This window comes from Schizophyllum commune (genome assembly GCF_000143185.2).
Source record: "Schizophyllum commune H4-8 unplaced genomic scaffold SCHCOscaffold_5, whole genome shotgun sequence".
NCBI classification, from domain to species: domain Eukaryota; kingdom Fungi; phylum Basidiomycota; class Agaricomycetes; order Agaricales; family Schizophyllaceae; genus Schizophyllum; species Schizophyllum commune.
In genome coordinates this window covers 1,267,167-1,289,345 of record NW_026089542.1, presented here as the reverse complement: position 1 = coordinate 1,289,345, position 22,179 = coordinate 1,267,167, and the positions used below count along the sequence as shown (strand labels likewise).

General features: G+C 58.5%; 8 protein-coding genes across 8 annotated transcripts; 5 read left to right on the top strand and 3 right to left on the bottom strand.

The window, feature by feature from the left end:
- Positions 1-73: 73 nt before the first annotated feature.
- SCHCODRAFT_02622109 (translationally controlled tumor-associated) lies at positions 74-1,007 on the top strand. The gene is made up of 5 exons (XM_003037896.2): positions 74-192; positions 252-325; positions 374-504; positions 592-768; positions 819-1,007. Exons 1-5 carry the CDS (start codon positions 134-136, stop codon positions 879-881), a joined length of 504 nt encoding a protein of 167 aa, XP_003037942.1. The 5' UTR covers positions 74-133; the 3' UTR covers positions 882-1,007.
- A 1,125-nt stretch (positions 1,008-2,132) lies between these two features.
- Positions 2,133-4,178, top strand: SCHCODRAFT_02622105 (UbiA-domain-containing protein). The gene is made up of 4 exons (XM_003037895.2): positions 2,133-2,836; positions 2,888-3,404; positions 3,455-3,746; positions 3,874-4,178. Exons 1-4 carry the CDS (start codon positions 2,363-2,365, stop codon positions 3,983-3,985), a joined length of 1,395 nt encoding a protein of 464 aa, XP_003037941.1. The 5' UTR covers positions 2,133-2,362; the 3' UTR covers positions 3,986-4,178.
- Positions 4,179-4,555: 377 nt separating this feature from the next.
- On the top strand, positions 4,556-7,789 carry SCHCODRAFT_02622103 (uncharacterized protein). Its single transcript, XM_050345097.1, has 11 exons — positions 4,556-5,469; positions 5,521-5,629; positions 5,797-5,893; positions 6,050-6,257; positions 6,340-6,416; positions 6,483-6,581; positions 6,641-6,744; positions 6,820-6,906; positions 7,008-7,244; positions 7,320-7,593; positions 7,647-7,789. The coding sequence occupies exons 1-10, from the start codon at positions 4,582-4,584 to the stop codon at positions 7,532-7,534; spliced, it is 2,121 nt and encodes a 706-aa protein (XP_050200488.1). The 5' UTR covers positions 4,556-4,581; the 3' UTR covers positions 7,535-7,593; positions 7,647-7,789.
- A 231-nt stretch (positions 7,790-8,020) lies between these two features.
- Positions 8,021-12,086, top strand: SCHCODRAFT_01113897 (Piwi-domain-containing protein). The gene is made up of 17 exons (XM_003037893.1): positions 8,021-8,161; positions 8,315-8,439; positions 8,585-8,678; positions 8,798-8,973; positions 9,028-9,113; positions 9,166-9,229; positions 9,284-9,334; positions 9,382-9,840; positions 9,890-10,045; positions 10,110-10,273; positions 10,323-10,544; positions 10,597-10,662; positions 10,712-10,807; positions 10,860-11,260; positions 11,319-11,660; positions 11,724-11,899; positions 11,958-12,086. The coding sequence occupies exons 1-17, from the start codon at positions 8,107-8,109 to the stop codon at positions 11,958-11,960; spliced, it is 2,736 nt and encodes a 911-aa protein (XP_003037939.1). The 5' UTR covers positions 8,021-8,106; the 3' UTR covers positions 11,961-12,086.
- A 142-nt stretch (positions 12,087-12,228) lies between these two features.
- Positions 12,229-15,127, bottom strand: SCHCODRAFT_02622097 (uncharacterized protein). The gene is made up of 9 exons (XM_050345096.1): positions 14,993-15,127; positions 14,907-14,943; positions 14,823-14,849; positions 14,510-14,773; positions 14,246-14,463; positions 13,982-14,196; positions 13,865-13,935; positions 13,708-13,818; positions 12,229-13,659 (listed from the first exon to the last, which is right to left on the bottom strand). The coding sequence occupies exons 1-9, from the start codon at positions 15,106-15,108 to the stop codon at positions 12,373-12,375; spliced, it is 2,346 nt and encodes a 781-aa protein (XP_050200487.1). The 5' UTR covers positions 15,109-15,127; the 3' UTR covers positions 12,229-12,372.
- Positions 15,128-15,612: 485 nt separating this feature from the next.
- On the top strand, positions 15,613-17,357 carry SCHCODRAFT_02501079 (uncharacterized protein; the record flags this gene model as incomplete). Its single annotated transcript, XM_003037892.1, has 6 exons — positions 15,613-15,665; positions 15,713-16,170; positions 16,235-16,608; positions 16,666-17,144; positions 17,196-17,283; positions 17,322-17,357. The coding sequence occupies 6 exons, from the start codon at positions 15,613-15,615 to the stop codon at positions 17,355-17,357; spliced, it is 1,488 nt and encodes a 495-aa protein (XP_003037938.1).
- Positions 17,358-17,859: 502 nt separating this feature from the next.
- Positions 17,860-19,353, bottom strand: SCHCODRAFT_02622091 (60S ribosomal protein L4). Its single transcript, XM_003036523.2, has 5 exons — positions 19,267-19,353; positions 19,134-19,208; positions 18,941-19,083; positions 18,131-18,890; positions 17,860-18,078 (listed from the first exon to the last, which is right to left on the bottom strand). The coding sequence occupies exons 1-5, from the start codon at positions 19,307-19,309 to the stop codon at positions 17,987-17,989; spliced, it is 1,113 nt and encodes a 370-aa protein (XP_003036569.1). The 5' UTR covers positions 19,310-19,353; the 3' UTR covers positions 17,860-17,986.
- A 138-nt stretch (positions 19,354-19,491) lies between these two features.
- On the bottom strand, positions 19,492-22,038 carry SCHCODRAFT_02622087 (uridine kinase). The gene is made up of 15 exons (XM_003036522.2): positions 21,826-22,038; positions 21,726-21,778; positions 21,653-21,672; positions 21,537-21,602; positions 21,373-21,477; positions 21,153-21,264; positions 21,043-21,098; positions 20,898-20,992; positions 20,774-20,840; positions 20,532-20,720; positions 20,310-20,483; positions 20,219-20,247; positions 19,992-20,169; positions 19,665-19,932; positions 19,492-19,608 (listed from the first exon to the last, which is right to left on the bottom strand). Exons 1-15 carry the CDS (start codon positions 21,978-21,980, stop codon positions 19,589-19,591), a joined length of 1,587 nt encoding a protein of 528 aa, XP_003036568.1. The 5' UTR covers positions 21,981-22,038; the 3' UTR covers positions 19,492-19,588.
- Positions 22,039-22,179: the final 141 nt, after the last annotated feature.

Genomic DNA, 22,179 nt, shown 5'->3' with positions numbered 1-22,179 from the left:
AACTGGGACGCCACGTGCGCCCGATCACGCCGCCTCAGATAAAATCAGCCGCGATCGATGCGAGCGCACTCTATCTCTTCACCTCTCCCTCCACCCACCCCTCCTTACCGCCTCCCCCGCCAAAACAGCAGCCATGCTTCTCTACGAGGATATCCTGACCGGCGACGAGATGTTCTCCGACGCCTTCCCCATGTGCGTACGGCTGGGCGTACCCCACTCTCCGATCGCAGTGCTAACGCGGATGCATACAGCAAGCTCGTCGACGACACCGTCTACGAGGTCGACTGCCAGATGATCGTGGTCAAGGAGGGCGACGTCGACATTGGTGCGTACGCCAACGCGTGATCGAGGACCCATTTAACACCCCGCCCAGGCGCGAACCCGTCGCAGGAGGAGCAGGATGAGGCCATCGAGAACGGTGCCCAGCAGGTCAACAACGTCGTCCACTCCTTCCGCCTCCAGTCGACCCAGTTCGACAAAAAGTCCTACTTGACGTATCTCAAGGTGCGATCATCCTCCATGCTCCGAGCCGGTGTCGATCACCGCGGGTACCTCTATCCATTCACCGCATATACTCACACTTGCGCGCAGGGCTACATGAAGGCCGTCAAGGCCAAGCTCGCCGAGACCAACCCTGACCGTGTCTCCGCCTTCGAGAAGGGCGCCGCCGACTACGCGAAGAAGATCATCGGCAACTTCAAGGACTACGAGTTCTACACCGGCGAGAGCATGAACCCCGACGGCATGGTTGCCCTCCTCAACTACCGCGTAAGCAGCCCTCACCATGCCTTCCATCCTACCCGCTCACAGTAACACAGGAGGATGGCACGACCCCGTACTTCACCTTCTGGAAGGATGGCCTCAAGGAGGTCAAGCTCTAAGCGATCGCGACCGATCGTCTTCGGCTTGGGCTTCACCGTCTTATCGTCCCGGATGGTCCACCACGACCGATGCCCTGCGCGTAGTGCACTGCGCACCGCATCGTTGCATCTCTACTGTAACACCCGTGCTAACCTTATATCGTCTGTATCCCTGTACGACATACTCCCTGTTGTTGTTTTTCTTATTGGTGGACATGCATATCATTGAGGGCCGGCAAAGCATACTCAGTATGGAAGCGTAATTTGTGAACTCGATCATGAACCAGCATAAGGCGAAGTAGAGGGTGACGACGTCGACAACCCAGCGAATGCTCCCTTCCTGACAGTGATAGCTCCGACGAAATCTTCTGGAGACCTGAGCTGTACTCGCGCGCCCAGTAGTCAAGAACTGATTCCTGACTGTCGGGTGACAAGAAATTGCCGTGACAGTGCCATGACAGCCATGCACGGCCGTGCATGGCCTACAATATACGACCATTGCCATGACCGTGTCATGTCAATCGTGCGTTGTACGTGACACTGGCCATGACCATGGACCCAGGAAGGTCTCTACGTCAGTAACGACAGGGATATGCAATTTATCTTGCGCTGAATATCTACCCGTCTGATCACGCATGCGACGTCCCTTGGCGGCATCGGTGCGCTAATAGAACGAGTGCTGGTCCTTAGAAGAGAGCCATGAAAGTCAAGACAGCGTATATGATGAAGTAAGTGCGTGTGTGCTACCCGTATGTCCACGAATGGCCTCAGGAAGGACTTGTCAACCGCGCCTACTGCCATGAAGACCATGCCGCAGCACATGGTTCGCCATGGACGGGCCATGACTGCCGTGCAGATGACCATGCACGACCATGATGTGGCTGTGTTGGATTCCGTGACATCCTTCTTTCCTTGATTGTGACCCGTTTAGGTGGCGGCAAGAATGGCGTCTAATCGTCTACTGAGCGCTACATATTGGCAGTCCAGGATGGCGAGGATCCGTTTAGATGCAAACTGCGCCGGACTGCCCATTTTTGGGCGCCAACGAGGAGGGAACGAAGCAACAATGACGAGTCACAAATTTTGAGTTTTCCCATTTTTGGTCCACATGGAAGAGATGGTGCTCATGAGCTTGTGGTACCGATGAGAGAGCGTCAAAATGAGAAGAACATGGTTAGGAAGACTTTGAAGTATCGGAATCGTGACATGGTCCTTGCACGGCTCTGCATGGCTGTCACGGCACGGTCACGGCAATTTCCCGATGCCCCTGACTGTCGACATCCAAGGGCCTGGGCCTCCATTGTTCGAAGCCTCACTTTGGTCCCCCCCCTCCGATGCCTTACCTCAAGCTTCAAATTTGACCTGCAAGAAGTTACACAAGGACATTCAGACCTCATCGACGGGGAGTCGAACACCAAGGGCATGTCAGAGGGCACGCCGCTGGTGATCACATCGAGTGCGGCGCGATCACCTCCGCACGACCCGGCTTGCCTCCGCCCACCATGCTGAGGCTCCGGCCCCTCGTCCTGCGCGGCCTGCGCTGCCACTGTAACACTCCCCGCATCCGCTTTCAGTCTACCCGCTCCGCCCCCTCCTTCGCCTCCTACTTCTTCAACAACGACCAGTGGCTGCACACCCCGCTCTCCGCCTCCACGCCCGCGACCTCGCCCCACGCCTCGGCCTTCCAGCCCGCCCCCGCCTCCGCATACAAGCCCGCGCCCCCGCTCACCGCGGGCCGGCTTGCGACGATCTATGCCCAGCTAGCCAAGCGGCAGCTCACGGTGCTCAATGTGCTCGCGACGATGGCCGCGGTCGCGCTCTGCCCGCTCCCGATCGCGGATGCGAATGCGCAGGCGCTCATCTCGTTTTCGGAGGTGCTGCCCCCGAGTGCGGCGTCTGTAGCGACATTGCTTGCTACTGCAGCAGGCACTGCACTCGCCTCTGCCTCCGCAAATGCGCTCAACCAGCTCGTCGAGGTGCGCTGAAATGCCCCACCCACTTATCTACCCAACTAACCCACCCCCCAGGTCCCCTTCGACGCCCAGATGGCCCGCACGCGCAACCGCCCCCTCGTCCGACGCGCCCTCTCCCCCCTCCACGCCCTCCTCTTCGCCGCCATCACCGGCACCGCCGGCACCCTCACCCTCCTCCTCTTCGTCAACCCGACCACCGCCGCGCTCGCCGCCGCCAACATCGCCCTCTACGCCGGGCCTTACACCACCCTCAAGCGCCGCACCATCTGGAACACCTGGATCGGCGCCGTCGTCGGCGCGATCCCGCCCCTCATGGGCTGGACCGCGTGCGGGGGCGCGCTGTGGCCGACGAGCACGCATCCCGCAAGCGTCTTCCTGCCGGAGTGGACGAGCGGGTGGTTAGCTGGCATGGGCGGAATGTGGGAGGGGTTGAAGGAGGGGCCGGTCAAGTTGGCGAGTTGGCTGCAGGTAGGGACGCTGAGGACACTGGGCCCCGACGCACTGGATAATCCGCTGGCGTGGGTGGGACTATTCTCCTTCCTGTTCTGTTGGCAGTTCCCGCATTTCAATGGTGTGTCTCAATGCTCCCTTTTCCTCTTACACCCAGTCAATCCTTTCTAGCTTTCTCTTACGGCGTTCGCGCCTCGTACGCGCAAGCCGGCTACCGCATGCTGGCCGTGCTAGACCCGCGCCGCAACGCGCGCGTCGGCATCCGGCACCTCGCCCTCTTGACTGCCAGCACCACCCTCCTCGTCCCCGCCTCTGGGTTGACGTCTTGGTGGCTCGCGCTCACTGCCCTACCACCGGCACTGATCTGGTGGCGTTCGGCGCTGCGATGGTGGGGCAGGGGCCTGGGAAGTCTGGGAGGTGGAGGTGAGAAGGCGGCGAAGGATACGTTCTGGCATAGCTTATGGTGAGTGGTTGCGACTGATTCGAAGCGCGTTCGTAAATGATGGGAGAGGGTCGAATTTGTGGCAAATTGCTTCTGTCGTTCTTTTTGCCAGAGATTGTTCATGGCGCCTTGCTAATACTGTCTCCAGGTACATGCCCGTCGTTCTCGCGCTCATGATGGTGCACAAGACGCGCGTCAGCGACTTGAAGCAGGAAGGCGAGGATGAGCAGAAGGAGGAGGCTATGGCGCAGGAAGCATAATCACCTGGCTAATTCACCCTTCGAGCGTATATGACAGGAAGAGCGAGGTGAAAGCAGACTGACGTGCTGTAGGTAAATATTCACCACCACCACTACTAATAATATTTTCCCTCCATCCTTTGTCAGTGACAGGCTACCTCTTGGATAACTATTGAGAGGTCATCCCCACTTCCTCTTTCCTCGCAAGTTACGACTGCTGCAGTCCCAGTCCCCTTGGCTTCCGCTGTCGCTTTAGGGATGGCCTACTTTGTGCCCTTTGACTTCTCCAAGCCTGCCAGTCCCCCTCCCCTTTCTCCCCTCCTCTCTCACCCTTGCTTCATCCGCGCCTTTCGACTCCCATAGGGGATGGCTTGCTATCGCGGGAAAGCGGGGTTCGACTCCCTGCCGAATAGCTGATAGGCTAGGCAGTCATTTTTGCTACGTGTCTGGAAATATAGACGGTGGATTAGATGGCCAGCGTCAATTATGCGTATATCGTGTCGTACGTGTGCAGATTGAGCCTTGAACGCGAGCGAATGGCACTCGGGGATTGTGTCATCACGGGCGCTTGGGGAGGACGAGCGATCGCGCACGTGTCGCTGTTGTCGTCGTCCGTCATGCTCCCGTACAGAGTCCGGCTGCGAGCCCGCCCGCCGTCCCTCGCCACCCGCAGGCCATTCTGCGCGTCGCGGCTCGCGTTCAACGCGACGCCGCCGGCCCCGCGACCACCACCACCCCCGCCGCCCGAGCCGACGCTGAAGGAGCGCATCCGGCGGCTGCTCCGGCGCGACACGGCGGCGCGCGCCTCGTCCACCTCCCCGCGCGGGCCCACGGCCATTGCGCTCCTCCGCCTCGCCAAGCCCGAGACGCGCCCGCTGCTCCTGGCATCTGGTCTGCTGCTCGTGTCGTCCGCGGTGTCGATGAGCGTCCCCCTCACGATCGGCCGCCTGATCGACGTCTTCGCCACCCCGGGCGCCGCCATCCCCTTCGGTCTTTCCCTTCCTACTGCTTCTGCTATCCTTGTCCTCCTCTTCACTGTCGGTGCTGTCGCGAATGCGGGGCGCGCTGTGATCATGCGTCTAGCTGGTCAGCGCATCATTGCGGGCCTCCGTAAGCGCACCTACGCCGCTGCCCTTCGACAAGACGTGGACCACATTGAGCGCCACGAGGGCGACATTGTTTCCCGCCTCGCCGTTGACTCCTCCATCGTTGGTGACAGTCTCACTCAGAACCTCTCGGACGGCCTCAGAAGTATTGTGCAAGCCGGTGTCGGCTTGGGCGCCATGTTTTACATCTCCCCAACTCTTACCATGCTCATGCTGGCTATCGTACCACCAATATCACTGGGCGCGGTATTCTACGGTCGCTACCTCAAGAAGCTATCGCATCGGACGCAGGAAGCCATCGGTGACATGACCAAGACGTCGGGCGAAGCACTCGCTGCCCTGCGCACAGTTCAGTCGTTCAACGCGTACCCGAGGGAGGAGCGGAGATTCGACGAGCGCGTGCGTCATGTCTGCGATGGCCCATCTCTATCCTGACTTAAAGCGTTCCAGGTCAACCGCATCCTAACCCTCGCGCGGCAAGAGGCTGTTGCATCTGGCATTTTCTTCGGTAGCACCGGCTGGAGCGGAAACCTTACGGTATTAGGCTTGTTGGGTTATGGTACGTGTTTCGGCCTGTCAAGCCACTAGCATTGTGCTGATCTTGACCTTTCTATCCCCTCGCCACGCAACTGTTGCTGCAATTTAATTTCCCAATAATATCCCCTGTGTCTACGCCCTATTATACCTCGCCAACCATCCTCATTTATACGCTCTCTGTTTCCTTAGGTGGAACTCTTGTCTCCGCTGGCACCATCACCGTCGGCGACCTCACCTCGCTCCTCCTCTACACCGTCTACGTCGGTGGTGGTCTACAAATGCTGACGTGCGCAGATTTCTTCCCAATTTGCCCCCCGATTGTGGACACTGTTTACCATTCTTTTCCTCCTTCACAATCGCATTTGTGGCACATATTCCATGTATATTCTTCACTCACCACTTTTGTTCACCCTCTGATATGCCTCGGCTAACCCTGTCCCAGCACCTTCTTCTCCTCCATCATGCGCGGCGTCGGTGCTGCCCAGCGCGTCTTCGAGCTTTTGGACCGGCCACCAGTTATCCCGCCAGACGTCCCCGGCGTCCCCAAGCACCCGCGTGCGGCGGAGATTCTGAAGGCGATCGGCGGACCAGTCGACCCCGCGACGTTACCACCGGCAGCCCCGGTGAAGTTCGAGGGGGTAAGGTTTGAGGTGAGTGGATGAGCTGGTTCTTTTCTACTATGCAGATCGACGCAGGAAGAGAACGGCTTTGCTGACACTCCACCTTTCTTAGTACCCTGCTCGCCCCGGTGTGGACGTCCTCCGTGGCTTTGACCTTGAGGTGCAGGCGGGTGAGAGCGTGGCGATTGTGTGCGTTCTTTCCCTCTGCATGACCCCTCGAACGCAAGAGGCTAACGTAGTACTGCCTTTGAACAGCGGTCCCTCTGGCGGTGGCAAGTCCTCGGTACACGCGCTACTCCTCCGGTTCTTCGACCCGGTGGAGGGTAGGGTGCTCTACGGCGATGTGGATGTGAGGTGCGTGTGCGTAGCAGTGGATAAGCGGATTTATACTGAATGATTGCTTCACATATCAGACGACTACCCGTAAACGCCTGGCGGTCACGCATCGGCGTTGTCCCGCAGGACCCGGTACTCTTCTCGGGTACCGTCGCGGAGAATATTGCGTATGGGTGGGATGGTGAGCACAGCGATTGTATAAACACGGCCTCCATCATGGGCCGCCCAGAACTTCATGACTGACACTTGACTTCAGACGCACCCCGCGAAGCCATCGAAGCCGCCGCGCGCGCCGCGAACTGTGAGTTTGTGTGGGGCATGCCGCAAGGGTTTGATACGCCTAGTAAGTCTTCTTGCTTCCTTCTCCATCCTTCCCCTCCCTTTCCCTTATTTATCTCCAATCCCCCTACCCCTCCATAACCTCCCACTAACCCCCTCCCCCAGTCTCCCGCCTCTCCCTCTCCGGCGGCCAGCGGCAGCGCCTCGCCATCGCGCGCGCGCTCCTCCGGCGCCCCGCGATCCTCGCGCTTGACGAGGCCACCTCATCCCTCGACGCAGGTTCGGAGGAGAGGGTGAACGACGCGATCGACCGGATATTGAGAGATCGACAGACGACGTGTCTGTTTGTGGCGCATAGGTTGAGCACGATTGCGCGGGCGGAGAGGATTGTGGTGTTGGAGGGTGAGTGTCTCGAGTTGTTGCCGTGTATCCCGTCATCGTGAACTTGGAAACCTGCTAACACCCTCACCCCTCCAGGCGGCCGGATCGCCGAGTCGGGGACGTATCGCGAGCTGGTGCGAAGGCCAGACAGCCGCTTCCGCGCGCTGATGGCGGCGCAGCTGGATGCGCTGGATGGGCGGCGGACGAAGGAGGAGGTGGAGCATATGGCGGGGGAGGAGGAGGATGAGGGGTTGGGCGAGGATGAGAAGGTTGAGGGTAAGGAAGCATTGGTTGAGGAGCAGAGGAGATGAGGCGGGATGAGATGGATGGGTCTATGACGGAGGATATTCGCGAGCCGTCCTTGGCATCGGTATGTTGCTTACAAGGGGCTTCGTCGAGTTGGCGAATTGACAGCGCTTACAGCATACGGCTGGGATATTTCCACAGGAAGCAAGTACGGTATTTACTCACCCCAGGACTCGAACCACAGCATACACATTCGCTACCTGTACATTTGCAAGGTGATAATCAACAAGAGGCATCGCCGCTCACAAGTCTTGTTGCCCTCTAGCCTCTCAACCGAGGCAAGCTGCAGAGTCTGAAGATATCGAGGCGACACCGAACCACATTCAAACCGTCACGAGGACTGATTGTACTGATAACCTAACCTCACTGACCCATCGCACTGACAGAAGACCAACCTTTCAATGGCCAACACGTGTGTGTCATTGTTCAATGAACTTCGCTATCAGGAGCACTACGCCCGCGTTCCCCACGATCGCCCTTGACCTCCCTCTCCTTCCCCTACCGAGGACGCGCAAGCACGCCCTCATCCTCGAAGTGTTCGACATACTGATCCATCTGCCATTCTGCTGCTTTCAAGATGTCAGGTCGCGGTGCTGGACGCGGACGTGGACGTGGGAGGGTCGATCCTTCGTGTAAGCGCCCAACTCTGTTTGCCTCGTGTTATGTCCCTCGCGTCGTCTGGACGTCTTCGCCGTTCTTTCCACCTGTGCCCTTGCGGGGCTCGTGCACATAACTGGCTGCGCATCCCCAGGTCGTGTATACCGTGCTGATACGCTCGTTTCTAGCTATGTCGCTCGTTGGCCAGCGCGGGAGAGGCGCGGGACCTACCCGCGGAGGGTTCACATCGACGGCCAGCCGTGGGGCTGCTCCGGTGCAGATTGCCGAGCATGTTACTACCATTGGGGTGAAGGTAATGCATTATCTGTCCCACGCGTGCTGAAGAGGCCGGTGGCGGCGCTTACGGCTGGGGAAAATAGGCCTTGCAGCATCGCCTTGCAATCTTGCCCGCGTCGTCTATCTGCTATCGATTGAATTGAATGACTGTCTTTCGCTAGCGCCCCAACTTCGGCACCGCGGGCACGCAGATCCAAATCAAGGCCAATTCGTTCGAAGCTACACTTCCCGACAAGATCATTCATCATTACGATGGTGTGCACCATCCCATGTTCTTGCTAGCAGGTTATTCATGTCCACGCTCCTTCTCATCATAGTCGGTGCGTGATGTAACGGCTTTCGCATGCCTCTGCTGATCCCACAACCTGCGTGAATAGTCATGAAGCCGTCCGAGAAGACCACGCCCGAGAGGTTCACGAGGGAGATGATCAAGACCTTACAGCAGGACGTCGCTCCGAACGTCTTCACTCCTAAGGCTGTTTACGACGGTCGCAAGAATTTGTACGCCGCGCGAGAGCTGCCCTTTCCTGAGGGTGTCTTGTCTTACGAGGTATTTATGTGTTCGATTTTTCGCAGCTGTAAGCTCACCGCGTGGTCATTGCAGTATCGATTCGTCTGCGGCAACAACGAAGGACATCCGCCGAAAGAGGTCTCCGTGCGGCTGACGAAGGTCGCTGAGATCAATCCAGAGTACGGCTACCATTACTCGTTCTGACTCTGACAATGTTGACGCCCGTCATAGGAGCGCTCGTCGCTTCATCGCCGGAAAGCAATCCCACGATAGCGATGTGCAGACCACCTTGACGGTGATTACTCCATCTCTACTGGCACCTGAAGAGCGCTCTGATAACAATGACTAGGCTGCGAATGTGATCATTCGCATGGAGCCAAGTCAGAAATTCCCCTTCAACGTGAGTCCTCGTGAAGCTTGGCAGTGAACGGTGTTTATCCCTCCCAGGTTCGATCTTTCTATTCCAATGTGGGCAGTCAGAACATCGGTAGAGGGATCGAGCTTTGGAGGGGGACCTTCCAGAGCTTCCGCCCCGGGATTGGGCGCTGCTTTATCAACCTCGATATCAGCACGGCGGCCATGGTACAGCGGGGGAGTCTTATCGACCTTTGCCTTGCCATTATCGGGCAAAAGGACCCCAGGTGCCTCTCGCCAGGTATTCTGCCACACCGCGAGCGGCAGCGGCTCAAGCAAAGTCTCGTCAATACCCGGATCACTGTGCCGTCAGCAGGTGCCTCTGGTCCACAGAAGCGCATGCACACCATCACCGGCCTCACAAGCTTGAGCGCGTCAGAGCTCATCTTCGCCATGAAGGATGTCGATGGCAAGACCATCAAGACAACCGTGGCCAAGTACTGCGAGATGAAGGGCCGGAAGCTTCGTTTCCCAAAGAACATTTGCGTTGAGGTAACGTCTCAGAAAATTCTATTCTACCATGCTTACCATGGAAAATAAGGTCCGAAGCAAAGCATTTATCCCTCTGGAGTTGGCAGAAGTCCCAGCGGGGCAGATCAGACGCCAGCAGATCCCTGCAGACAAGACGGACGACATCGTCAGGTTTGCCACGAAGAAACCTGCCGAGCGCTTTGCGGAGATCGAGCGCGGACACGCCGTGCGTCAGCTTAACGCGTTCTTGAGAGTCTTTGACGCTGACGGCTTTGATAATTCGGGGATAGAATATGAACTACACCCTGTCTGAGTATTGTCGGGCGTTCGGTGTCGAAGTCAAGCAGGAGTTTGTGCAAGCATACGGACGTGTCTTGCCGCCGCCCGTGCTCAAATTCGGCACGGGATCGAAGGCATCGACCACTCACACGCCAGGCAAAGGGTCTTGGAATTAGTATGTCGACATTCTCGACGTGTTTGTGCAACCCTGATGCAGTCATCAGTATCGACAGAAAGCTTAAGGAGCCCTGCGGGATCCAGTGCTGGGGTGTGGTCAATTATGATCCCCGCTTCATCGGCCGCATCGACAAGCTTGTGTCCGACATCGTGCAAGGTGGCCATCTGCTTGGAATGACCATCACGCCGCGTCCGGCCTTCAAAGACACCCTCAATGGCCAGGCAAACATCGTCGAGGGACTGGACGAGGTGGTCAAGAAGTGTGGCAAGTATGTGGCCCATCTACCATTTCTTTCCTGTATGCTGATTAATGTATATCAGGCAACCGACGATCCTCATCGTCGTCTTGCCGGAGGGAGGCAATGATATCTACATTGCCATGAAGCAGTGCGTCAACGCTCCCGGCTCGAGTGTCTCCGTATACTGAGAGTTCCAGCTGGGGTGATATCCTACGAGGGATCCCGACACAGGCGCTGAAGAGCCGTAAGTGCTGGGGGGCCAAAGAGCAGTATTACTCGAATGTCTGCTTGAAGTAAGCCATCCCCATAAATCCATCTGTATGCTCTATATTCAACATCCTACAGGATCAACGCAAAGCTCGGTGGGGTCAACGTGATGCTCGAGCCGCGGTCGATCCCAACTCTCGCTGACCCACACTTCCCTACGCTCCTCATCGGCGCCGACAGCATTCACCCGCCACCCGGAGCCGACGGTCGTCCGTCCTTCTCAGCCGTCGTTGGCAACATCGATGCTTCAGCGACCAAGTTCCGCGCGGTGATGGGCGTGCAACCGTCGCGCCAGGAGACCATCGTCGAGTTCGCCGAGAAGGTGAAGGGGAACCTCAAAGCGTTCATGGAGAACGGCGAGAACGTAGAGAAGCGCCCCAAGGCGTCAGTTGCGCCGAAGCGCCTCATATACTACCGAGACGGCGTGTCGGAGGGCCAGTTTTCTGCGGTGCTCGAGCAGGAGTTGCCGCAGTTGAAGCGTAGGCTTCATTCTAATTTCTCTGGTCTCTGGAGGGCACTGATTACCACGCTTCTCAGAGGCTTGCGCCGCGCTCAACGTCCAGGCCAAGATTACCGTTGTGATAGTGGCGAAGCGCCACCACCACCGTTTCCTGCCCGTGAATCCCAAGGATGCCGGCGACGGCCTGGGCAACTGTCCCGCGGGCACCGTCATCGACTCGGTCATCGCGCACCCGACCGAGTTCGACTTTTACCTGCAGTCGCACGCAGGGCTGCTCGGCACGTCACGCCCGGCGCACTACTCGGTGCTGTACGACGAGAACAACTTCACGGCGGACAGCATTCAGTCGCTGTCGTACGCACTCTGCCACGTCTACGCGAGAAGCACGCGCACCGTGTCGGTGCCGGCGCCGGTGTTTTGTGAGTACTGTCATTCAGAGGTAGATATAAGCTTCGTTGTGCTGACGCCTGGCTTGTCTGCAGACGCCGACATCGTCTGCTCGCGCGCTAAGACGCACTACGACCCCGAGGAGAGCGACAAGTCTGGCAGCGAGTCCGGCGTGGGCAGCGGTAGTCAGAACGCCAGCGAGGTGCTGGAGGCGTTCAGGAAGAACTTCAAGCCTCTGCACAAGAACCAGGAGAACCGTATGTACTTCATGGTGAGTTCCTTTTTGATGGAGACGTGGCAGACATAGTCAACTTGAACTATGTCTACAGTGAGCGCGCGATGGCTCTGGACTGGCAAGAGGCCGAATTTCTGTACATGCTTGCCCAAATATGTTGTCGTGCCCATTGTAATGTTAGATCGGGAAATACCCATGTTGGCTGCATATTTTGTTTTCACTCCTATCGTTGCAACGCGGAGGCGTGTGATATCCACCGTTCAGCGCTCAGCCATTGCTTCTTAGGTCAAGGACCGATCACCCTCTTCCACTTACCATCCTTTGTCCGACTTCAAGATGGAGCTCAGTCGCGCGCTGCAGGCGCATTTGATGAACTGAAGCTGATTCTCATAAGGTCAGGTAGCACTAGCAATAACACAAGAGTCGGTATACAAGAATACATGAGTAGATCAATAGCAGTCAGGTCGCAGTCTCAGAATAGAAAAATCATACGGTCATTAAGCCAGCAATTAGGGCTGTCGTTGTAGATGGTTCACCAGCGCCTCCCAGTAGCTCCACTCATTACCGTCGATGCCCATCAGGGCCGGGTCCGTCATGGGCGGCGCAGCCGCCCCCGCCCCCGCCCAGCCCGAAAAGTCGCCCGCGCCCGAGCCGCCCCAAGAGAACGCAGAGGACATCGGGTCCACGGGCGGCCCGTTGCTCATGGTGTGCACGAAGTGGTCGAGCAGCGACTGCGCCTTCGACTCGCCGTCCTCCGCGGGGCTGCCGCCGGAGACGGGCGAGCCGACGGGGTAGTCCGCGACCTGGTGTTGGAGGCGCTGGATGGTCGGCGACGTGTTCAGGCCCGGCGGCGGCGGGTGCGGGCCGAGGCTGCTGAACGCGCCGCGCGAGGGGGAGTAGGTGGCGGTGCTGCCCCCGCCCTGCTTGAGCCCGAGCAGCAGCTGCGCGGAGCTGTCCGAGCCCGCGGAGCCAACGGAGGTGGCGTCCTGCGCCTCGGCCTGCGACGCCTTCGCCTTCAAGAACTCAATCGTCTTCACCTCCCGCCGCGTCGTCTCGTCCATCTCGCGCTGCCCCTCGTGGTCGAGCAGGAAGCCGTCGAGGATCTCGTGCATGTCCTTCGCGTACGGCCCGTGCGGGTTGAGCAGGAGGTAGATGCCGCTGATCATCGCCGTCTGGAACTCGCGGTACGCGTTCGACAGCGCGTCGCGCGCCTCCTGCGGGACGGACTCGCGGAAGGCCTTGCGCACGGCGAAGTCGCGGATCGCGGACTCGAAGCACGCCTGGCGCGAGCGGTCGTAGCGGTCCGACTTGAGCCGCCGCAGGAGGTACGGCCGGTGCAGGCTCGTGCGCACGAAGAGGATCTCCGTGATGAGCAGGAAGCGGTGGATCGGGATGTACGGGTGCGTCTCGTCCAGCGAGCGGTCCGGGTCGAGCGCAAAATGCGGCGGCAGATTCGTGATAAAGCGCACCAGCTGGTCGTCGAGCTGCACGACCTCGCTGTACGTCGGCGGCGGGTGCACGCGCTGGAAGTGCGACACGATCTGCCCGATGATGCTCGCGAGGTAGTGCCGCAGGATGATGAACGTCAGCCGCGTCGGGTGCGTCATGGGGTAGATCGTCAGCACGCCGTTCGCTGCCGCCGCCGCGTCCTCGTCTACATGTGAGGGAACGAGCGTCGACGTGTAGTCGTCCTGGATCGAGTGCGGCCTGCCGAGCACGAGCGCGTACGACCGGTCCGCGTGGTACAGGTACGACCAGATCCGCCGCCGGTACTCGACCAGCTGCGCGTTCATGCCCTAAGCGAGGGTGAGCGGCAAGATAATTAATAAACGGGGCGAGCTCACCATCGTCGATCCATCGCGGTGTAGGCCCAAAGCTTGCGCCGTCCGCACAGCCGCGCCCAGCTGACTCCAGCATTCAGTGATACGGCGGTCAAAAGTGAGGAAGCGCGCGCTCTGCGCAGGGTGAGTGGGGGATGGGGCGGGGGTGAGGAAGGCCCACCAGCAGTCGAGTCAGCACAATATCCAGCGAGTCGGGCTGGATGGCGACTGCTATCAGCAACGCGCGTCGGGCTGAGGAGGGGTCAGCGATTGTTTGTGAAGCTTTTGCGGCACCTACACGACCAATAGTAACGCAACGAGACCGCCCGTCTGTGGTGCGCGTCGCCCGCGATGCTGTCAGGCGCGAGGCGAGACGCGATCGCGAGCACGACAAAGAGGAGGGGGAGGAAGCGGACGTCGTTGGGGTTGCACGCCCCCTCATTCCCGTGCGCGCGCACGGCATCGTATGCCACCCGGAATTCGCGCTCGGAAATGGGATAGCGTGTCCAGTTTCTGATAACCTGTCAGCGTCGCACACACAGACAACTCACCCCCCACTCACATCGTCGAAAAATAGTAGTCGACGAGCACGTCAGACATGCGCGCGGGGGGCAGCTCCTGCATGAGCTCAGAGATCTTGTGCGCGGGGACGCCGCATTCGTGCACGAGCAGCTTGAACTTTTCGGCGGCGGACGTCTCGTGATCGGAGGGGGGCGGAGGCTGAAGCTTGGGCTCGGATTGTTGCGAAAGGCCCTGGGAGGTGATGCCTGCTTGCGAGAGCTGTGAGGGGTAAGAAGGGCCCGGGTGTAGGGGATTGAGGACGGACCTGATCGATGAGCGAGTGGGGGGCGAGGCTGGTAGACGCGCTGCTGCCGTACCAGCGGCCGCTCTGAAAGGTGCCGGTGGTGATGTCCTGCTCTTCGTGCGCATCCTCGTCGAGCGCGGAGGAAGAGTGGCGGCTGCCGTTCCAGTACTGGGGGAGAGCCTGCTCGATGATGTGCTCGAGGCGGGCGACGCGGAGGTTGAGGTCCTGGTCTGGCTTGCCGGGGGTATAGGCCTTGCACAGTTCGGGGACCTTGCGCGCGATACACTGCGAGGCGTGTCAACGAGATGTAGAAGGAAAAGGTCGGTCCGCGCACATGAGAGCAGGGGATCTGTCGGTCGCACTGGGGGGAGGGGGGTAAGGGGTGAGTGTCGGTCTCAAGAAGTAGGCAATCGCACACCTTCTGCTTCCTGCGGTGGCACTCGGCGCAGGAGAAGCTGCTGGCCGAGTTCATCGAAAATCAAGAGGGCAAGGGGGCGTGCTCACCTCACGCGCGTGCGCTGCTTCTTAGCCTGGCCCTGCCCGTCCTCGTCCTCAACCTTCTTGCGCTTGTTTGAGATGGTGGGGGACGGTGGCGTCTGCTGGTCGGCGGGCGAGAGCATTGCAGATGAACGGACCATTACGGCCGATTGCAGAGGAATACAGACGATCTCCCCGATTTCTTGACTCACGCGGCCGGGCCGGGCCGACTCCCGGGCCGATCACATCACCCCAGCGCCTATTGTCCGCGACCTTCATTGCGCGATGGACGGGGATTCAGACTGGCAGAAACTCAAACTATCTCTCGAGCGGCCATACAAGTACGATAATGGGGAACGAATACCCGTCCTTGAGGACATCACTGATAATGGGGAACACATCTACGAACCGTGCGTCGCGTCAATCGTAGCCAGCGTGTGTATCTCATTCACTCGTCCAGCCAGGAGGACCCCATCAAGAAACTTGGCGAGAAAGTGCAGCGTGTATTCATCGAGCGCGGACGTGACTTTTTCGAAAAATACGACGAGCACTTCCTTGAAAACGATGGCGCGGACCTGGAGGAGCCCAAGCCAGAGGAAGAGAAGGATGCTGCTGAAGAAGACAAGAAGAAGGAGAAGGAGAGAATCATGCCCTATGATGACCTAGTCAAACTCAGGCAGCAGATCATGCCCGACCTCGCGTGAGTATCCCCCAGTTCCCCTTCATTGTTGTTGATGAAGTGGCCAGGATTGCCATGGGAGAGATGTCACAAGCTCGAGATCTCATAGCTCTACTTCTCGCGTCCCACCCCGCTCCCACGTCCTCCATTCCCAACGACATTCTCCCTCAACTCGGCCAGCGCCCACCAATCCCCGCACAGAACGCCCCCGAGCTCCCCAAGGACGTCCTCACATCCACGATCGTCACTAAACCACCACCAATACCCTCCGTCCAAGCCTTCAATGCACAGCTGGCCTTGGGGAGCAAGGACGAGGCCCTGCGCAAGGCGTCCAAGCTCTTCAAAGATGCGGCGGAGGATATGGAGCGCAGCAGAATAAAGGAAGAGAAGTACTTCCTCAACGCGCTCAAGATCAGGCGCGAGAACTGGGGAATGGTGCCCGCGCCTTTACCATTGTGGATGGCCCAAGCGAAAGGGTCAGAGAAGACGGCGATGGACCTCTTGGTCTGCTTTGGGTTGGAGGAGTGTAAGTCAACCACCTATATACACATCAAACTACCAACGTGCACTAACCTCTCCCCCCCCCACAGCCCCACCAGCCTTCCGCCGCCAGTCTATCGCGACGATGGGCTCCTTCGAGGCCGACACGGACCCGCTCAACTTCCCACACCGCCAGCGCACGCGCCTGCGCGTCACGCTCACGACCACCCTGCCTTCCGGCGCGCGTGTGCAGTCGCAGAATACTATCACGCACGCACCTGTAGATGCACCAGCGCTGCACGCGCAAGAGGAAGCATCAACGCTGCATGGGCTCATCCAGCAAGCGCAGCACGAGATGGTCGACCGCGAGATGTTCTCTGTGCTCGTGCGCGAGGCAGGGCACCTACCCACTGCCGCCGCGCATGTGAGGGAGAAATTCATCGTAATCGAGGCCGCGCAGGGGGTGTCGTTACGCTTCGATATGGTAAGGGTTCCCTCGCAAACATACAACGACTGGACAGCATCACTGACTGCCACCCAGGTCGACAACGAAACCCTCCTCTCCAACGCCCTCGCCACCGCCCCTACCCCTACCTCTCCCACCGACGCCGGCAAATGCGACCTCATCTATGCCGCCCTCCAGGCTCTCCTCCTCCGCCAACACGCCATCAACAAAAAACGGCGCCTGTCCCCTCCGGGCGCCCTCTGTATTGACCCCGCCAACCCCGCCTCTACCTCCTCCTCCTCCACCCAGCCCTTCCTCCCCGGCACGCCCTACCTCCAGCACGCCCCGCCCATCCTCCAGCCCATCATCGACCTGATCCAGTACGCCGTGTTCTGCGACCGCATCCGCGGGGAGATGGATCGGATGGCGCGCGCGGTGCGGGCGGTGGGGATTCCCTGTGGGCTGAGGTTTGATCGGGTGGGCGAGTTGGGGGTCGAGTTGACGAAGATGTTGGGGGAGGAGCAGGTGATCAATCGGCCGGTGGGCGGGGAGGGGGTGTTGGTGGTGGATAATAGGTGGGTTTGTGGGATGCATTTGGGGACAGGCGCTGACAGAACGACCGCTAGGCATTCAATACGCTTCACCTTTCACTCGCCGTCGACGCTTGTGGCGCATCTCGCGCAGGCGCAAGTCTCGATCGCGACCCTTCCGCAGGTGTGTTTTGTTGCACTGATGATCTTTCTCATCCGCAGGCTCGACTCAACTCGACTTCACTAACTCTCCCTTAGCTCACTCAACTCCTTGGCGACGAAGTCGATAAATGCCTGCTCCTACGCATATGCCAAATTGGCGAGGAGGCGTGCGCGTCGGTGAGCGGTACCTGGTTCGTCGACCTCGATCGGTGTATTGGGCGGTGGGAAGGGTGTATAGTGTGAGTTTTCATTCGCCTGCGCATACATGCTTCTTGGATTCGACACGCACGACGCGTCTGACACTCAGGCATCGGACGCTCATCGCCTCACAGGACCGTCAAACTCACATACGGAAAAGACTACGCCATCGACTGCACGGTGTACAGGTTGGACAGCAAGTCACCGAAGGAGGGCAAGACGGATGTATTCTCCAAGGCGGAGAAGGCACCCGGGCAGTCCTTGCTGGGGTGGATAGAGGGTATCATTCACGCAGCATTACAGGGATCATAAACCCGTCGCATATACTTACAACTCATTTTGGACTTGTTTTGCATAGCGGTGCACTTTGGCAGTTTGCCGCTCAAATGTTCGTGTTCTCGCTCAGACATCCATGCACAGGTGCGATGATAAGACGCGTCAGAGGCGTCCAACATGTGCCATATAGAACATGGGGAGCATACGATGTACGTGCAGCATAGACAAACATGAGGTAGCAGAAACAGCGCTTAGGGCGCGTGAAGGTTGTCGAGGAAGACCTTGCCGACCGACTTCTTCTTCTCCTTCTTGTGGCCCTTCGCCTTGATGCGCTCCTGCTTGACTGTGTCTGTTGTTAGCAATGCCCATCTCAGTATACATCGGTGAAGACGTACGCAGCTCCTGGCGGCGGAGGGTCTTGGCGTACGGGTTGAGGCGGAAGAGAACGGCCTTGTTGACGAGGGGGTTCTTCTTCTGGGTCCAGGGGCGCTTCTGGATCTTCTGGCCCGCGGGGCGGACGACCGACTGGATCTCGTCGCTGTTGATGAGGCGGGTGACATCCGGGTTGGTGATCTTGGCGGTCGGGAGGAGGTAGTCCTTCTTGTGGGTCGACGCCTTGTCGAAGGTACCGAAGACCTCGTCGAGGAGGCCGAAGGCACCCTCAGTCCAGATCACGAAGCGGCCGAGGTGACCACCCGGGGCGAGCTGGAGGACGTTGAGGCGGCGCACGTTCACGAGCTCAACACCCGGGAGGTTGCGGAACGCCTTGACGATGCCGTTGTCCTCGTTGTAGACGACGAGGGGGCCGCGGCGCTGGCGGTGGCGGCGGTTCCTCAGCTTGCCCTTGCCCGCGCGGAGCTTGCGCGAGTTCGAGACCTTGACGACGTCGCGGTACGCCTTGAGGGTCTTGAGAAGGGCCACAGCCTCCTTCGTCTTGGTGAAGGACTCGGCGGCGGAGTCGATGACGAGAGGGACCTCCTCGATCTCCTCGATGCGGTGACCGCGGGCCAGAACGAGGGAAGGCAGGGCGGTGGCGGCAAGGGAGGAGACCGTCGCAAAGCGGCGCTGGTTCTGGTTCACCTTGACGTGCCACTTGCGCCAGGTCTTGGTGGGCGCGAACATGCGACCGCCACGGCACATGTTACCGAAGGCAGCCTTTACTTCTCGTTAGTGAAAATTACAGAGTTCTCCATTGAAGCACGCACCTGGCCAGAGCGGTGAGTACCACCACCACCGACACGGGGGATACGCGCGACAGCGCGACCGGTACCCCAAGACTCCGCGCTAGTCTGGTGGCCAGCCTTCTCAGAGACGGCGTACGCCTGGCGCTTGTTCTTCGCGACGCTCTCTGCACAGATCTTCAGAGATCGTTTCGCATCAGTAGACTTCCATACGCACTGTGGACAGCCGCAACGACATCCAGACGGATGGGGGCCGTGAAGACCGCCGGGAGGGGCAGGGAGGTGGACGCCTCTATACGCGATCGGATGTCAAAACTTCGCAACTTGCATTATACTCTCGAAAGACAGACCTCCAGAGGACGTCCTAACGTTCACCGTCGGGCGGGAGGCCATTTTTGAAGTCTTGAGGTCTTGTTGCTGAGCGCGCCGTACACGACGATGAGCTGGATCTGTCCCCGATCGCACGTGCCATCAACTATACAGTTCGACTTTAAGCCACGTTGTCACGTGACTGCCTGGCTGATGTCCGCAAGTTGAACTTGGACCATCGGGTCAGGCTGTACATACAAAGCAAAGGTAGCGATGCAACATGTATTCCCCAGTACGATATGCTCATGCGAAAGTATCCCTCGGAAAATTGAGTGGACTGATGTGGTGCTCATTGATGCGAGTTTATAGCCAGTACCGGTCGCCTGTTGGTGTTTACTGTCAGTAACAGGTAAGCGCGTCAATGAAGGATCGTTCTTACCGATTTGGCCCATTCCTGGGCTCATGACCCAACCCACACGGCCGACACCCTCGGGATTCTCGTCGCCTTTGATCCCCTCCAACCACCTCTCCTTCATCTCGTCGTCTACCGCTACACAAACGATCTTCACATGAGGGAAAGCCCGCCGCAGCACCGAAATGCCCCCGCCCCGAGCGACAAGGAGGGTGACAAAGATGATATGGTCCTGCGGTACCCCATGGTCCAGCAGAACTCGTATAGCCATCAGCGCAGCTGCCCCGGTCCCAATCTAGGTTCGAACGAGGAGTCAATAACGTGAAGGGGGCGTTGTATGGCAAGGTTTCTCACTTGAGCATCCAGTATGAAACAGTATGTGTTCTTTGCAGTCTCCCTGTTACGTACGCACACGGGCAGCTTGGTATGCAAGAGCAGCGGTTCGCCCGTGAGGCATTCAGACTGGACCAAGAGCGAGCCGATGGGAACATCGTGGTAGACGCGTCGGAAGCCTCGCTCTAGTACGCCGCCACTAAAGGCCAATCAGTCGCTGTTAAGAGGTTTGGTGGAGCGGTACTAACCCGCGTAGAATAGACACGCCACAAATTTGCTGCATCGGAAAATGGCTGTTCAGTCATTTCCGCTGAGATAGGACGCAAGAATTGGGTTCACCTGGTCTGCTACTCTCTTCCCCTTACATGGTACGCCCACTGGCGTTATGACTTCGTGGGGAACGAAGGGTAGGTGTTGCATGGAGTGTTCGGCCAGGGTGGTCGCCAGACGATCAGTATAGAAGATGAAGTCTTGCTTGCTACAATTCTTATCTCTCAGCATCGTGAAGACACCCTGAAGGGATCAGTACGTGGCAGAGGACGACAACGACTCGTCACTGACCTTGCGCTGCGGCGTCATGGGCAATATCGTCAGGTTGAGGGCGTCGAGCGAGGCCTCAACATCCTCGTGCAAGTACATCCGCGGGATAGCCATTTTGTGTCGGAAGTGGTTGGAGCGCTCCTTGAGCTTGCGGCGGATGTGGGTGGTGAGCAAGTCGATAGCGACGTCGTTATTGACTCCTGGCACAATCTTATATACCCGTGAATAACTGCGTTGCCACAATGAAGGTCATGCGAACTGACGATATCAGCGTGACTGGCGCTGGGTTGAACAAAGTGATCAAAGGATGGCTTCACGAAGCGTAGATATCTAACGAAGAGAGAGTAAGTATGCTTGAGGATATCCGAGCGCGAGGAGCGGACTTACTGATCCAAGATACCGCTCACGTCTCTGCCGCGCTCTGCAACATCGCGTCGAATACGTCGAGCGAGCATGAGATCGGAGTCACATTGCACATAGACCTGTTCGTGTGATTGAATAGCCCCGCTATACGCCGCAATAGTGTAGTCACCTTCAGATCATACAGCTCTCGCAACCTAGCGTCATGCAGAGCTAAAATTCCCTCAGCTACAGAAGGAATCAGCGTCGTGACTAGCGGAGATGATCCTCGAATGCACGGACTGATGATAATAGCCGCGCCATAGAGATATTGCGTCTCTTTCTGACGCTGGTGGGTCTGGAAGGAGTAGATGGGGATGTTCGTCTGTCTGCCAGCCTTCAGGTCACTCAAGCACTATGAGATGTACGTTAGCTCATGTTGATGAACAATGCTTATCACCACAGGTGATGATGCATGAAGGGGGAAGGAAGGGGAAGGGTACACAGAAGACGGTGTTCACACCTTCGCAAACAGCTCCATATCGATTGAGTCCGGGTGGTCGAAGTCGAACCGGTTCTGATAGGCTAGCTCGATCTCTTCTGGGCCATGTTGCTTATAGAAAGAGTCCTAATGCGACCCATATATGTTGGCACACGAGCAGAGGGGGGACATGGGGGCTAACTCACCTGAGACAGGATGATAACAGAAGGTATTGATCCAAGAGCCTTCACAATCTGTCTGGATACATGTGTCTGCAGTTGGAAGTCAGTTCAGCAACCTGCAGACAGTACACGGGACGCACCTTGCCGCTAGCAGACCCGCCTGCCGTACGTCGATCAGTCGCGTGAACTGCATGCGTCTTGTATAGCACAAACCAGCGACTGCGATAACGAACGCATCGAACAGCGGTTCACCATCTTCTCCATACCTTGCAGAGTTCAGAGTATGAAGCTCCAATCATGCGAGCACGCGCACCAAGGGGGTCTTCCGTGACTGACGAGAACGGTGTTCTTCTTGGGCTGAATTGGAGGTTCCTGCGGCCCCGACGCCGGTTCACTCAGGAAGGGCTTTCCATTGCGCTTCTGGTCCGTTAGCACATTGGCCGCGAGGAAGTCCAAGTCGCCAGACATGAGAAAAGAGAGGAGAGCGCCACGTCGGGTGCAGCGTGCGCAAGTCGAGATGCTGGAACACGGCGGCCTGCAGGCGCCGCCGATCACTGATGATTGAATCGAGATGTGATCGCCACGCATTCCGAGATAGCAGCACTTCCGCTTCCCGACCTGAGTTCGACGTTCTCTGCCTTTCTAGCGGCCTCAAGATCACAACAAG